This window comes from Bacillus rossius, chromosome 3 (genome assembly GCF_032445375.1).
Source record: "Bacillus rossius redtenbacheri isolate Brsri chromosome 3, Brsri_v3, whole genome shotgun sequence".
In the NCBI taxonomy this organism is placed as follows: Eukaryota; Metazoa; Arthropoda; class Insecta; order Phasmatodea; family Bacillidae; genus Bacillus; species Bacillus rossius.
In genome coordinates, this window is record NC_086332.1 from 120961887 (window position 1) to 120978659 (window position 16773).

Here is a 16773-nt window from a genome sequence, read left to right on the forward strand (position 1 = left end):
CACAATTGCCTTATTTTCTGGCCAGTAAGCTAACAAAGTTTACGCAACTCGCTTACACTAATATAAAAAATAAGCTGTAAATTATTTTAAAGCTAAATGACTGCCGCAGTCATGTATATTGATCCCTAAAAGTTAGCTTTCTGTCCTTATAAGAAAAACTTTACATAACTTTTCTCTCCACTCGAAAAATAATAACTTTCACTTCCAACGTCGACGAGAAATCACGAGGCCCTGTTGAAGTAAATAATTTTATGCAGGCTGGCCAACCATGTTAATTCATAAACATATTTTTTTTCTTTCTTTTGTATACTAAAGCTAATTTCTCGTTATATTTCTGGTACTTTTAAGTAAAGAGTACAGTGAAACCCTGATTATCCGTTTTCCAATGGACCATGAGTAAAAAACGGATAATCCAGGAAATCCTACAATGTGGGAACACACTCTAAAGTTACCAAATGCACAATGTATGAACTATTGCAAAAACTTTCAGTGAATCAGTTAGGTATTTCCATAAACTGACACCAGCAGCACACTGTATATACACTTTTCATGGGGACAAAGTAAAAAAGTGTAAAAAACGGGAAAGTGTAAATAAAGGGAAAAGTAAGAAATACGTTTAAGGTAATTAAAATACAGTTGCATCCTGCAGCGTTCATAACAAATGCGGGCTACATTACACATACGCATTGCACCACAGTAAAAAAATTTTAAATAAAAGGGCCGCAAATTGGACATTTACCGTCAATAGCGCGCCGTGCGCGGAGAAAGGTCATCGTACTCAATCAGCTGTTATGGCGCGGCGTACCCGCCGGCTGGCTCTCTCTGTTGTCTGAGCTGCGCATGCGCAGTATAACTCACTCAACACTCCCTCCAGACTCGTGACCTTCCATCAGCAGTCAGCCAATAGATGCGAGCTTAGCGGAAAAAAATATAAGCTCCACCTCCCGTGTACCAGTTTTGTCCAGTTCTAATACCAGTTTATTGGTATACGCACCAGTTTTCTCGCTGCTGTGACGTGTTCAAGTTGTCGCGTGTTGGCTCTTCTCTGGCTCCTCCAGAATGGCCTTAAGCGTCAATCCTTAGTTTGCTGCCTGGGTGCGAAGGGAGTGACCTGACTGGCGCGAGTAACTTCTGGCTGGAGGTTCCTAAGAGGGGTAGGTAGGATTCTCCCCCACCTTGGGATGCCCTGAAAGTAGCTCCCAGTGTCCCTCTCTGATGCCTACTTACGGGCTGCGGCTGGTTTGGCTCTGCGGTCTCCCAGTAGTAGGGCTGACCTGCTTGCTGGCTGGTTGGCTGGCTGGTTGGCTGGCTGGCAGGCGGGCGGTTGGCTGGCTGGCAGGCAGGCAGGCGGGCGGTTGGCTGGCTGGCAGGCGGGCGGCTGGCAGACTGGCTGGCTGGCTGGCTGGCGGCGGGATAGGTCCCCGAGGTTCTCCCTCACCCCGAAAGGACACTCTCAGATATGCGGTACGAGATTTATTACGAGCACTAGCGGTTGGTACCGACAGCCTCCCGATACACACTAACTCGCGGACTCGGTTGTCGGTCTTCTGCTCTTGGCTGGCAGGCTCGGCTGCCAGCAAAGGCGATGGTTAGTTTAAAAAATATGCGTCAACTGTACAATACTTCCAAAACTATAAAATACGTTTAAAACAGTTACCAAGACTCCGCTCATTTTATCTAGTGAGGTTTATGTCTCGTACCAGTATTTCGGCTAAGTTGTGACATAAATATAGTAACAGAACGTTTATACATTCGTGAGTTTACGTTTTTCCCGAGTACATTTTAGATTGCCTCCTGCTATAATTACTCGGACTTTTACACGCCTAGGCTTAAATTGTTATATGTTTAGAAATAAAAGCAACTTTTCATGTTATAAAATATGTTTATTTTGCGATTTAAAATGTTCACTGCCGACTATAAAAGTTACGTTTTTCACAATGTTTTTAGGCCTACTATCGTTGTTACGTGATGTAAATAGCGGGATGGATTAGATTTTTGAGACGTAATTCGCGTGAAAGTATTGTATTGGATTAAATGGGAACCAAACGGGACCTGAAGAATATAGTGTAAATAACGGTAAAACGTAAATAACGGTAACGTAAATAAGGGGTTTCACTACTTCCTTAATTTTTTTAAATGAACAAAATGTGCCATCCACTGGGATGTTTGATGTCCGAACTTGCTGGAACCAAGAAAACAAAACTTTCTCAAGCTCACTGTATTTCGACTGTCTTGCCATTTTCCGTTTTTTTGAAGACTGGCCGAACTGACTTGCTTGTTTCCGAATCTCATTTCTTCTAGCGAAGATAGAATTAAGAGTCGATGGAGGAATACCATAGCGCTTTGCCAAATCAACCCGTTTTTCGCCTGGATTTTTTTCAACGGCATTTATAATTTCTAAACGCTCTTTAATGGTTTTAACCTCTTTTGTAGGCCGATACATTACAATGAACCTTTACAAATTTCACACGTGCATTAGAGTTAAATGCGTAAAGCTTATTTACCGTAAACAAAGAAAATCTCGCGCATATACGGCCGGCCACGGAAACGATAGGATGAACAATTTCGTCTATGTTTTTCGCAGGATTTCACTGCCGCTAAATAGAAACGTGTTTACGTTGGGCTAGTATGTACAGTATATCGACCACGGTTATATTGTTTTGTCGATCATCGCACAAAGCAAGAACTATCGTGCGAGCGTTAGCTTTCGTCTGTTGTTTTATCGAAGTTGGTGAACCTGTTAGCAACAGCGTCATGCTCACTTTATTCATTTTCTTTTAGTAATGGCCGCCATATGTAAATATTGGTATTGCGTGTCGTGTAGACACGCGTAAACTGGAATATTTCTCGGGAATTTGAATGTGAAATTGGTAAAAAGCCTGTAAAGTTCAACCCGTTAAACCGGGTTAAAAAATATTCGTAAACGATGGAAACGGGATTTTTTTAACATTGTTCTTGCGGGATTTTTTCGGGACCACGGACATTGAACAATAAAGCCGGTGTTCTTGCGGGATTTTTTCGGGACCACGGACATTGAACAATAAAGCCGGGAAATTCTACAATGCGGGAACGAATAAACGAGGTTTCACTGTAAATAGTTAGTTAAAAATTGTGTTCATATGGATATAAAGTCATTAAATTGAATGCCAAAGATATATTGTTTGTGCATAACATATTGCTTCTTGTGTGTTAACAAATTTTTGTATAAAATGCACGATTTAAATGTTTTTAGATTACCACGATGGCTTGTGATATAAACTCTATTGTGAACCTGACTCATGATGAACAGAAAATTTCTCAAGATCATTTAGTGTTTTAATGTCATTGTAAACGTTCACCGAAGTAAGTCCATTGAACAACAATCCGGACTGTTAAGATCATGGAAAGAGAAAGACATTTCACAAGAACACAAATCATTGATTTTGGTCAGTTTTAATTATGTATTGTTCACATATTTGTTGATGGTGAACCACGATGGCTAATCAGATACTAATTTAATTGATCAGTTGCAGGCTTAACATGTTTATTTTATTATTAGTTTTTTATGTGGTGGTGGTATCTATAAATGAAAAGGGAGGGGAGTACGGAAAAAAAAATACAAACTGAACATGAACATTCACATTTAATCGGGATTGTGATCAATGTTAGGAGAAAGCCTCCATGGGTTTAAAGTGTTTTTTCCCATTTCTTTCTCCTTCAGTGTCTGTCATAGTATTATGTATATTTGATATCTAATAGTAAGTGAAAAAATCAGAACGCTCATTAGACTGCAGTATGGTATGCCTGCTCCAGAGGTTTCTTTCCTTCTAAGTGGTGACCGTCTGCAAGAGGGGCTATCGCCCTGTTTGGCTGGAACATTCAGGACATGTAGGCCTTTACACTGAATGGCTGTAATCGGTGTGCTGGAAGTAGACAGGTACCTGAAAGATACTGAACCAATAACAAAACACAGACTAAATTACAAAGTTTTAAAAAGTAGCTAGTCTCGAAATCTTTTTGTGAAAAATACATGTCCTATCTAATTGGTACCGAAGCACAAAAAGTTAGATGGCTATGATTCGAGGGCAGTGCCACCCCTCAGAGTGAGTGCAGGTGCGGGGGTGTGTAACGCCACCCCCCGGAGGGAGTGCGGGTGACGTGCAGGTGCGGGGGTGTGTAACGCCACCCCAGGAGGGAGTGCGGGTGACGTGCAGGTGCGGGGGTGTGTAACGCCACCCCTCGGAGGGAGTGCAGGTGCAGGGGTGTGTAACGCCACCCCTCGGAGGGAGTGCAGGTGCGGGGGTGTGTAACGCCACCCCCCGGAGGGAGTGCGGCTGACGTGCAGGTGCGGGGGTGTGTAACGCCACCCCTCGGAGGGAGTGCAGGTGCGGGTGTGTGTAACGCCACCCCTCGGAGGGAGTGCAGGTGCGGGGGTGTGTAACGCCACCCCTCGGAGGGAGTGCAGGTGCGGGGGTGTGTAACGCCACCCCCCGGAGGGAGTGCAGGTGCGGGGGTGTGTAACGCCACCCCCCGGAGGGAGTGCGGGTGACGTGCAGGTGCTGGGGTGTGTAACGCCACCCCCCGGAGGGAGTGCAGGTGCGGGTGTGTGTAACGCCACACCCCGGAGGGAGTGCGGGTGACGTGCAGGTGCTGGGGTGTGTAACGCCACCCCTCGGAGGGAGTGCAGGTGCGGGGGTGTGTAACGCCACCCCTCGGAGGGAGTGCAGGTGCGGGGGTGTGTAACGCCACCCCCCGGAGGGAGTGCGGGTGACGTGCAGGTGCGGGGGTGTGTAACGCCACCCCTCGGAGGGAGTGCAGGTGCGGGGGTGTGTAACGCCACCCCTCGGAGGGAGTGCAGGTGCGGGGGTGTGTAACGCCACCCCCCGGAGGGAGTGCGGGTGACGTGCAGGTGCGGGGTGTGTAACGCCACCCCTCGGAGTGAGTGCAGGTGCGGGGGTGTGTAACGCCACCCCCCGGAGGGAGTGCGGGTGACGTGCAGGTGCGGGGGTGTGTAACGCCACCCCTCGGAGTGAGTGCAGGTGCGGGGGTGTGTAACGCCACCCCCCGGAGGGAGTGCGGGTGACGTGCAGGTGTGTGGTGTGTGCAGACATCAAGCAGCAGAAGGAGCAGCTGGAGGCCACAATGCTGCAGTGGCGCGACTACAAGGAGGAGTACGAGCGCCTGTCCGACTGGCTGCAGCAGATAGACATCCTGGTGAAGGCCCAGAAGACAGCGCTGCTTGCCACTCTGCCCGAGAAGAGCAAGCAAGTGCTGGAGGTCCAGGTACTGCCTCTCTGGCTTCTCTTCAAATATCTTACATCAAATACTTTATTTCGTTACCACTCCACTAGGTTTTTTGCCTCAAAAACCTTACCCTTGTGTTCATTTAATGCCGTTATTTAAGGAACTCTCTTAACAATTGCTAAATTTTTTAATACCATTAGGGAAGTAAAGTTCCTTGTTTCAACATTATAAAAATATAAATATATAAAATATAAATAAATCATTACTTATCATGCTACAATAATGATAAAAACCATGTATCAACCCTAGGTGGCTCACATATAAACATAAATTCTTATAGTTATTATGTTATTATAAAAATTAATTTAAAGAAACAGGCCAAGGGAATAAATTCCATTGCCATCATCGTTACACTGGCAGAATTATATTCAATGTTACATAAAATAATTGTTTAATGATTAAGAATTTGACTTGTTGAGGTTTAACAAAAATAAAAGGAGATGAATGAATTAATTATTGCCGTGTAACATTATAGACATTGTCGCTTACTAGGCCTGTGCACTTCTTTGGTTTATAGGTTTGAATTTTGTATACTTAAAAAAACTTGACTGAAAAACAACTTTTGAAATTTTTGGTTTTGGTTTTTAATATTTTTGTATCTTCTTGTTACTTCGTAAACTTTAATATTTAAATAATGTCTGCCTTACAGAAGTAATTAACACTCTTTTGATTTTTTTACCAGTGTCTTAGGATGTAATAATTCATGAATCATGTATTGTGTAGATTATTGTTTATCTGTCATAATGCTTAGGATATACGCCTGCTTGTATTAAATTGATAGTATGGTTGTATTTGGAAAGTTATGATTTCTGCCAGTTGCATTTATGTATATAAACAAAGTGTGCAAACAAACTAATTGATATTGCATTATAAAACAAAACGTGTTAAAGCTATAGACTATTTAGAACATATTATGTTAAAATTGTTAGCAGAAATCTATAAATGAGCATGAGCGCCAATAAGGCTGAACTATATTATGTGATTGTATTAGTTCCATCATTATCTGGAAGCTAGCAGCGATTGCTTTATTTCATGATTGAAGATTAACTTAAAATTACTTAAAAAATAAAGTTTTAGGCTTGTGCAAAGTGCTTCCTCCACTTTTGAGTGTTATTGAATGGCTTTCAATGACCATTTATAGACCTAGCAAGAATGACAAATCCTATTAATATTATTGGTTTAGCACTTAGGAATAAACTTTTATTTTACTTTTATAAGAACTAGATTCTTAAACTAAGGTTTTGATACTAAACAAACTGGGATCAAACTAGCCGTAAAAACACAGAACTACGTTTTGTTGAATGTGTACTTGTGCAGATAATATGTAAAATTCAGGATCAGCAGTAAACATATCCCTTGCTGTTGGCAGAAAATCTATCATCAGGGTACAGCATTAAATTACAAAAATCAAAATCAGAATAAATTTCTAAATTTTTCCGTTATGATCTTATGATGCATTTCACACATACGTAGAAAGTAGTGATAATTATAACTTACAATAAAGATAATTAAAAACAATAAAATTTATAAGAATTTTTTTGGATGTCTTATCTTAAGGCATTATTAATTTTAAGTAATTCTAACATGTGTTTAAAAGCTTTTTAACTTGACAAAAAAAATTTTTTTTCCAGGATATTTTGCAAAAGCTTGAAAAAGGACAAGAACAAATTGAGAAGTTCAACAACAACGCTTCAGTTCTCCTCACATCGCACTTAGATACTTACGTGAATAATCAGTTACGTCATTTGAACTCCCGATACCAGGTAATACTTACTTGGCTGTGTTTTATCATGTACTGTATGACATTTTAGAACGTTTATATGACCTGGTTTCTCATGTATGCAGGTGCAAGTGAATTTGGCAAAAGACGTCCTCAAGAAGGTTGAAACAAACCTGGAGCAACACCAGCAATATGAAGACAACCTGGCCAAGGCACAGACATGGATTGATAATGCCAAACAAGTGATCAGGGACTGTAGTGAGGCGTCATCCAACAGCACTCGAGAGGTTCTGGAAGGCCGCCTTGGACAGATACAGGTCAGTGGGCTTTTGTGTGTGTATATGTGTGTGTGTCTGTATATATAGACACACACATACACTTGTAAATTCTAAAAACTAAGAATCAGAAATAAATTTACTACACTGTTAGCTAAATAGTGGCATCATGGTGTATGTGAAAATTTAGAAAATATTAAATATAAATAATACACTTAATTAGGTGTAGGAAGAGATTGTTGATGTATAAAATAATATGTAGCCAACAGTAATTTTAAAAAAAAAGTGGATAATTGGAACAGTTTTTTATGTGTTAGAAGTGTAACAACAAACAATAAAATTAATGTTAATGATAGTGAGGCAGAAAGCAGACTATGTTGTTACCTACTTATTCATAGAAAATTTTTTTAAGTTAGATCACAGCATTAATTCTTTGTGACTGCCTTTGCAGATACTACAATCATGGATTAACCTGTTAGATGTGTTTATATGTGGATGCATAACCATGACTTCTACCTTTTTTTGGGTAAAGGTTCTTTAGTGTGCTGTATGTTATCTGTATCACAAAAAACTCTAGGGACTAGAGAAAATACTAGATTTGCAGTGGGAAATTCAGAGTGACTTAAAACTAAACTAAGTTTTGGATGTAAGTTGTAAATAATTTGCCTCATAACCTTTGTTGGTTTTAAATTCTTGCTGAAAAACAGGGAAAACTCAGGTAATTGAAAATATGTCTTCAAAACTAGGAAAATCCAGGGAAATTGTTAAAACTAAGTACAAAACAGTATCAGTAATTATTCATGATATCGAGTATCTTAATGTATTAAAACTGAATGTATTTTAGTCATAAATTTGTGTGCTGTTTGTAATCGGTATCCAATATTTACTAATACCTATTAATAGAATATAAAGGATACAGTCAACTGTGTAGAGTATTAATTTCAAGTGGAATCAAATATGTGTTGTCTTTAGCTTGGTAACAGTCAGTTATGTATCATTTTAAAGAAATGAAACATTTATTATCTTTATTGGACCGGCATATGGTTTACGTAGTGTTGATCAAAATTATAATAGTGCAAACTGTATATTTTGTAGGAAAACATTTTACCGGTATATTGAATTTTGTATGGTATGAATGTTTGTTTTATGGTTTTTGATAGTAAGTAGTTATTTTCCCAGATGTTTGATTAGTCTGGAATGATGTTAGCTGTGACAAGGAAACGCAGGGCGAGTGGGAAGTGTTTGCGAGCAAGGGGGGGCTGGTCGCAGGAGCTGCTGCGCAAGCGGGAGGAGGGCCAGAACCTGGTGCACACGACCGTGAACTGCGGGGAGAGAGTGGTGCGCAACACGCGCTCGGACGGCCGGGACGTCATCAACGCCCAGCTGAAGGAGGTCCAGAACGACTGGGACCGGCTGGTGAAGAAGCTGTCCACCGCCAAGGTGCACCTGGAGACCAGCCTGCTGCAGTGGGCCGACTACAGCTCCTCCTACTCCCAGCTGCAGCAGTGGATCACGGACCGCGAGGCCAAGCTGCAGCAGGTGTGCGAGCAGAAGGTAGGCATCGCCCAGTTACATTATCTCATGAGCAGCACGCATTTTATACTAAATGTTCTTAGGTGAAGTTATTCATAAACACAAAACCTATTTATGGAACGTCTAACGCATAACTATCTTCCTAGTACATACTTACCACGAAAGAGAGCGGGCTATCAAATGTAGACAACTCTACGATTGACACAGCATGCGCATTGCGTGTGATCAGTGAGCTATCAATATTGATATTCGACTGCGTGCGCGTGCTCTACAGGAGAATCTACGTTACCAACCATGAGTGATGCCAACTAGCACTGGCTACATTTTGATATGCGCTACACAGCGGCGACAAAGACGAACAGATCAAGGTCATAACGTTTGAAAATTACTTTAAAATAAAATTCACACATCAGAAAACTTTGTATTTATGTTAATTAAATAAGTAAGTGGTAATATTCGAATAAATATTAGATTTAAACTTTAAAATACATAGTTTTATAGAGGAAAACTACCTACACAAAGCACTCAGAATCTAACAGTGGAACCAAAAACATCATGCAAAGTTTAAGCAAGAATTTTTTTCTCCAAATTTTGATGCCCTAAAATAACGGTGCAATGATTATTCGCTGGTGACGACTATGCGATTAAACACAATATTTTTTTGAACATCAGATATGCAGTCTTAAAACATACTTTTAATTTTATGCTTGTATGTAATTTTTAGTGTGGGTTTTTTCAAGACTGTGCTAAGATTATTTTATAATTTTTGAGATTTGCTGTATGAGTTTGTATGTGCTTAACTAATTGCACTGTGTAGTAATTGTTTCAATCTTGCTGTTTAATATACATTGTCACTGGTGGATTCAGTATGCTCTTTCTTAGTAAATAATATGCAGTCTGAGGGAACCCATTTATAAAGTATTGTTCCATCCTTCCATCAGCGATATTTATAGTTCAAATTTTTTGTAAAAATAGTTACAATTTCTTGATAATAAGACCACAGTTACACACTAGCCTTAACTACTTGCTATGTTTGTGCCATGTGAGATCTACTTATCTTAATTAATATATTTTAAAAAAGTTTCCAATGCAGATATAATAATTTCATTTAAAAGTTTTTTAAAGTTTTAATTCTTTGCACACAGATTTTGCCAGATTTCTGTGAGGATACATTTAATATAGTTTGGTAATTGTTTTCAGGACAAAACAAGAAAGCAACCATTGTTTAATAATTTTATTATGCATATATAACTATAAAGTTATAATGATTTGTATATTTGCAATGTTAATAATTTAACTGTTATAGAGTTTAAGAATATCACAGTAAAAATATTGGCAAATAATTTTCATATTTGTTTGCCAAATTTTTATAAGGACTATAATTTTTTTTTCAATACATGTTGTTTCCAGAAGTGCAGAGCACCGATTCAAAGATTTATTTTAAATATTGTATTTTAGTATGTGCAAGTTTTTATACTGTGTTGCTACTGACTTCAATATATTCTCGCCCCTCAAAGTAATGCCTTAATTCATTCTAGAAAACAGAGCAATAATCAAAATAGCAATATAAAATAAATTTTTTTTATTAGAGCTTATGTTAGTCAAAATAATTTGCCTGCCAAGTACCATTTTAACCAAGACACTGCTCCCACTAAAATCATTTTACGGTACCTACATATAGATGTCTAAATATATTTGAAGTACATTTAAATTTATTTGATTAACATTTTATATTAATCAATCTAATATTAAATATATAAAATTAACGTATCACATTGTTTATTTAATAGGACTTGGGCATAACATTCCTAAGAAGCCCTAACACCATTTATGAGTTATAAAATAATAATTTTATTAATATAGATGATAAATTTGAATTCTAATAAGATTAAAAAAAATTATAATTGAATGTTTTTTTTTTATTAGAAAGATTATTTAACCTGTTAATATAACTCCTGACTCTGTTATTTACTAAACGTATGTTGGCCATGATTTGCTACAAGCGTATCCTAGTAGTAGGCGCGAGGTAAACTGGCATTGAAAGCTTCTGGCTTTTCTCTCCAGAGTTGCTGCTGAAATACGGAATGGCATAACATAAACGTTTGCTGAACACTCAGGCCATTGTAGGAGATAAATACGTATTGAAGGAAGCAAATAGCCTTTAAGGAAAGATCAAAATATAGTTTTTTTATTTATCACATTATTAATTTGTTGAATGATTGTATTAATGCTACTCAAATGCCATGGCCATTGTGCGTACACTGAAAAAAATATTCACGTAAAAGAAAACAGCTCTACTTCGAATCCATGCATGCTACTTAAATCATGTCGTAATTTATCAGTGTCTTTACTTCAAAACGGCGCAAATCGTACAGTGCTACTTGGAGGGGCAGATTGCTAAAGATATTTTAACTATTTTAAGGACACTTAAAGTTGGTGAAGCAGTGCAAAGTACTAATGAGCCCTTACAGCTTGATTAAGGAATGAAGTTTAGAGATAACTGTTATTGTGTTACTTGACTGATTCAGAGTTAAATATTTACACAGTTTGTCCCATGCGTGAAGGTTACGAAAGCCAAGAAGGGGCAGGCGCCAGGCATGAGCTCGCTGAGCATCGGGGAGAGGAAGGCCACGCTGCGACAGACCAACAGCATCGTGCAGGACATCGTGTCCTTCGAGCCGATGATCCAGTCCGTGACGCTGAAGGCAGAGGACCTGCTGCAAGCTCAGCCGGCGTCGGAGATCTCCAGCAAGTACGAGACGCTCAGCAAGCAGGCCAAGGAGCTGTACGCCCGGCAGAAGGAGACGGTGGAGCACCACCAGGCGTTCATCGATGCGGGCAACGACTTCGTGCAGTGGCTGCGTGCGGCCAAGGAGAAGCTCAGCAAGTGCTCCGAGCCGACGGGAGACAAGGAGTCTCTCGGTAGCAAGGTGTCGCAGCTCAAGGTGATTACACCGTTCCTACCTACTGCTTGCCGGAGTACTTCTAACTGTGCTGTGCATAAATTAAACTGACCCTAAGCTTTGTTAGACAAGGCAAACATGGAGCAAACTTTCTGTGTAAAAATGTAGTAGTAGTTTGAAAATTCTTTGCTAACAAGATTAAAGTTAACTATCAAATTTGGTGCCAAATGTATGTTTTTTGTTTGTTTATCTTATTATTTATTTATTTTGAAATTTGTATTTATTAGTTGATGCATTAAAACTTAAGACTTAATTTTGTAGTAACAGTTTTAAGCAACATAAACTATTTCAAAAGATCTTTTAAAAACTGTTGAATGTGGTGTGAGTAAACTAACATCCTAAATGATTGGAACATTTGAAAATGTTCTCTTGCACCCAAAGGGATCAAATGGGGAGGCTGCTCATGTAAAGATTTATTTGTATTGACTGTGCAACACAATGAGTGTGAACAGAGGAGATGTGTGCACAGGTGCTGGAGAGTGAACAGGAAGATGGGCAGAAGAAACTGGAGAAAGCCCTGGAGCAGGCAGATGTAGCTTGCCAGGTGGCAGATGCTGAGGACAAGGAGATCATAGAGGAGGAGGTGGCACTCCTGCAGGAGGAGTTTGACACCTACACGTGAGTTGCCATTGTGTAGATTGTAGCAAACTGGCTGGCAGTCAGGTCACCCTTCCCCCTTGCAAAGTCATTCATGTTTGTGCTCCCATCTCCTTCCCAACTAAATGAACCTTAAGATTATATTACTACAACTGCCTAAGATAGATACTCTTTTTTCATAGACATTCACTTTGAGTCACACAAGTGTTGGTTTTTTGTTTCATGTTTTGTTACATTCAGAAACATTTACTTTATAATTCTTTAGCTTTATTATATTGATAGTCATTGTTACTACTGGATGTACCTACATAGTGCAAACTTTTTCTGTGAAATACTGAAGCATTAACTAGTTAGCAGAGAGAGAACAAGAATAATTATAATTTTTTTCTGGTATAATATTTTATTGCTTTATATATAGGAGACACTATAAAATTGGTAGGGCTGTGCAGGAATTGGTTTTTTTTATTTGAAAAATTTTTGGATGGGAAAGAAATTATTGGTAAATCACGTGGGAATCGATGTGGGATCGGGAAATGCTTCAGTAAAATAAACAGTGCTTACTTATTCTGTAGAACCAAGGCATTTCCTCAAAAGTGCATTGTAGTATTAAAACATACATCTTAGTGCGTTTTGGGTAGTTAGGAAGCCATCAACATGTGTATTTAAGGTGTTCTAATTTCACACTGTTGGGGTCAAAATATAAAATTTTAAACTGTTTTAATATATGTTTTCATACAAATGCGAATATCTAAAACTTATTTCACAAGTAAAACTTAAGAAGCAGGCACCAGCTAAAATATGTTAAGAAAATAACAGCTGTAGAGACAAGCAGTTGGTCACAGTTCAACTCCTTCTGTTTCTTCAGAATGGTTAAACTTATGGAGGGTTGCTTTAAGTACAATGTACACTGATCAGTGTTTAGCTCCATATTAAAATGATTGATCTATTGGAAATTAACTATAAATAAGAATTATTTAATAAATATGATAACAGTTTTCATTCATTTCCTGATAACTTAAGTTTGTTGTAGTCGCAAAACTTTAATTTAATTCATATCTTGATTTTTCTGTTGTATGTTTCATGTTTATAATATTTATTTATTTATTTATTTTTTTAATTTTAATGAACCTGAATGTCTGTCTTGTAGTTTGTGTTTCTGTTTATGTTTCTGTTTTGTTTGTTTTCTGTATCATGTACTGTGTTGTCATTTATTTTTGTTTTTATCTAACATTTATGTATTTTATTTCTTAGTTTTTAATTAAAGTGTAGGAAAAAAGGGAGAGAAACGTTAATTTTCTGAGTTGACAAGATAAACATCACAGGCTGCAGTTACTTTACTTGATGAGCATTCACACTGTTGCTGTGCATAAACTATCAGAAAAACATATTGTAACATATCAGAATAGCAAAATTATTTCTTATGTATTAAGCCAGATTATTATTTTTTTTTACCAGATCCATACAAGTTTTCTTTGCTGTGTTTTGAAGGAAACTAACTTCCAGCTGTTTAAAGACACACACAAAGTTTCTGTCCAATTGCTGGCAGTTCTATTATATTGTAACTACTTGACTGGTTCTCTTCCTGGTAAAATGTGGTTAGCAGATGTGATGATTTAGTTCGGTTGTTATTCATAACTCTTAACAGACATGTTAAATCAGTTATTTTTATGTACTGTTTTTTTTTTTTTTTTTATAAATTTAGATTGAATCCTGCATTGGCTCCACAATGTGATCCTAATGTTCTAGCTGAATGTGTTCTCTAAAATTAGTAGGTAGCTGAAAACATTACATACTTATTATTTTGATCTTAAATACATCATGGTTGACTTAAATTACAATATGACTCTGTCAGAGCTACATTATGATAACTTAATGGCTTTAAAACATCATTTGTTTACAGAAATATTTTTCTAACACAGTGTTGGTCAGTATTTGAAAACAAATAGTGTCGCTACCTTTTTATAAAGTAAGGTAAGTGCCTTCCTCTGTGAGTCAAGTGATTGAGTTTACTTCAAACATTGTAAAATCATTAATAATTAAGGTTTGTATTAATTAATTTTCCTTTTAAATGCATTTATACTAAATATGATTGATTTAATAAGCAACAACTTCTATTGTAATATAAAATTGAAAAGTATAGTGGATACCATGCATGTAAAATTCTTCATAATGTTGTTTTTTGAACCTAAGAATTGCTTTTGGTGCATCTCTTGAAATTTAAGTTTTTAATCTACCTTACTCATAGAGGCTAACTGTTAATGATAGTTTACAAATGCACAGGCCCTTGTATTTTGTTTGTCATAATGTCTGCAATTAAGTGTTATTTGCTGCATTTTTGCTTTCACTGAACTATAAAACATGCAACCATAGAAAAAGTTCTAAAAAAAATAGATATAAATCCACCATTGTGTTTGGCTTGTGTTGCCAGTGAGTCCCTATGTCAGACGAAGAGCCTTCTGGAGGTGGGCATAGTCCGGTGGACGGAGTACGAGGACCAGTTCCAGGAAGCTTCGGACTGGCTGACACAAACCGAGCAGATAGTTCAGTCATTCAACAAGCTGCAAGATAGCCTGGAGGAGAAGAAGAATGTCTTGGAGCAGTTCCAGGTGAGTAGCGCATGTTCCTGCTGCTTCTCAATGTCGTACCACTGGCTCAAGCAACACGGTGAGTGGAATTCTTCTTTCAGCCTGAAGTAGACAAAGAGGAAACAAGAAAACATTTCTTCTCTCTGTACAGTGTCTATGTGTGATCTACAAGGCTAGGTGTAATGGTCTGCCACAGTTTAATTGTACGAAAGGAAGGCATTGGGAAAATAAACACACAAGTAAAGCAAACATTTTATATTGTTATAAAAAAGCAAATTTTATCATTAAAAATAGATTGTGGATTTTGTATTTATCATTTTAAAAAATTAAATACATTTAATAATAAGTACATAATAGTAGTTGGAATTTATCGGTTGCTTCTAATATTCATGGTAAACAACTTAAAATGTGTGAATAAAAAATTCTGTATTGATGAGAATGTAAAATGCAAGTAATTTATTCAATTTTCTTCTGTAATTTTACTTAGTTCAGAAGTAATTTACAAATATGAAAATAAAAAGTACATCGAAACTTTTTTATGTAATGTCCAGAGCCAAGATTTTATAGTTTTATTGTTTCATTGTGAAAAATATAAAATGTTAGTGTTATCATGTTTATTTTTAATAAGTACGTATGTCAATAACTGAGTATTGTACATTAAATTACAAAATTACTCAAAGTGTGAGATATCTTATATTTTGTGTAACAAAATAAAAAAATTGTGTTAAAGGAACTAACTACATAACCTACATAACATTTTTAGCAGTGGGGAAAAATATTTTACTGTTTGTGTAGTTTGGATTTCCAATGTAAATTTTAGTTTTATCTCATTGTTATTATTACAATACTGTTAATCTCAATCGAAAATCAAAATGTAGGTACTGTTCATAACCTAAAATCCTGTTACTGATACATAGAGGCTTGTAAAATTAACCTCTTCGTCTTGCTATAGTTGGTATTTTTTGCTAATTAAAAGTTAAAATGTATTTTTTTATGCTAGTTTCGGATATTAATATATTTAGCTTATTTTTGAAATAATTGCATGTATAATTAAATTTTTTTTAAAACATATGTTTGTCATGTTAGACTTACCAACACTTCAAATAATACAGAAACACAACGTCACCACATATTTTCTTATGTCTCTGAACGAAAGGTGTACGATTGGCTAATACGATAACCGGTTGTACTATTTTGCATTTTGCTTTAGCAAGAGTGTGAAGTAAACCACAGCAGTGACGAGACAGTACTTGCTCCGTCCAGTACCTATCTTCTTTCTAAACTTTGTTTAGTTCTACTAGTTGAAGAAATATTGTCAAGCATCTAGTGGGTTTTATTGATGAGAAAATCCTGTAAAATGAGATGTTAGGAGTGTAAGTGATGCATGTTGGAAGAAGAGTTGAGAGTAGACAGGGGCTGGGAGGAACGGGCGGTGTGTGCACAGGGCCACCTGCAGACGCTGTTCGACTGGCAGAAGGAGCTGGACCGCCTCAACATGAAGGCCCAGATGCTGCTGGAGACGTGCGCAGACACTCGCATCAGCAACGCCGTCACCCAGCTCACCACCAAGTACAACGCCCTGCTGTCGCTGGCCAAGGAGATCATGAGGCGCCTCGAGCTGCACTACCAGGTGCGGCCGCTGTTCCTCTTCTACCGGCTCTGTGTGTTACGTATCGCACACCGCTAGACAGGGCACTAGGGCACTAACCATTAGGGAGGTGCGCGGATACGAAGATCTAAGTCTTTACTGAAGACAAAGTCAAAGTATACTTAAATATTTTGCTACATTAAGAAAATTTTATACATACAACTTTGAG

The 16773-nt window shown here is 37.9% G+C and overlaps 1 protein-coding gene across 4 annotated transcripts in view; it reads left to right on the forward strand.

Annotated features, from left to right (window-relative positions):
• LOC134531206 (muscle-specific protein 300 kDa) overlaps positions 1-16773 on the forward strand; it is a 602384-nt gene that overhangs the window by 341375 nt on the left and 244236 nt on the right. For all 4 annotated transcript variants that reach the window (XM_063366862.1, XM_063366865.1, XM_063366863.1 and 1 more), the window contains exons 59-66: positions 5087-5262; positions 6915-7046; positions 7129-7320; positions 8548-8832; positions 11376-11756; positions 12244-12392; positions 14800-14977; positions 16401-16586. In XM_063366862.1, coding sequence (XP_063222932.1) covers positions 5087-5262; positions 6915-7046; positions 7129-7320; positions 8548-8832; positions 11376-11756; positions 12244-12392; positions 14800-14977; positions 16401-16586 — 1679 coding nt within the window. The remainder of the gene's footprint in view (positions 1-5086; positions 5263-6914; positions 7047-7128; positions 7321-8547; positions 8833-11375; positions 11757-12243; positions 12393-14799; positions 14978-16400; positions 16587-16773) is intronic.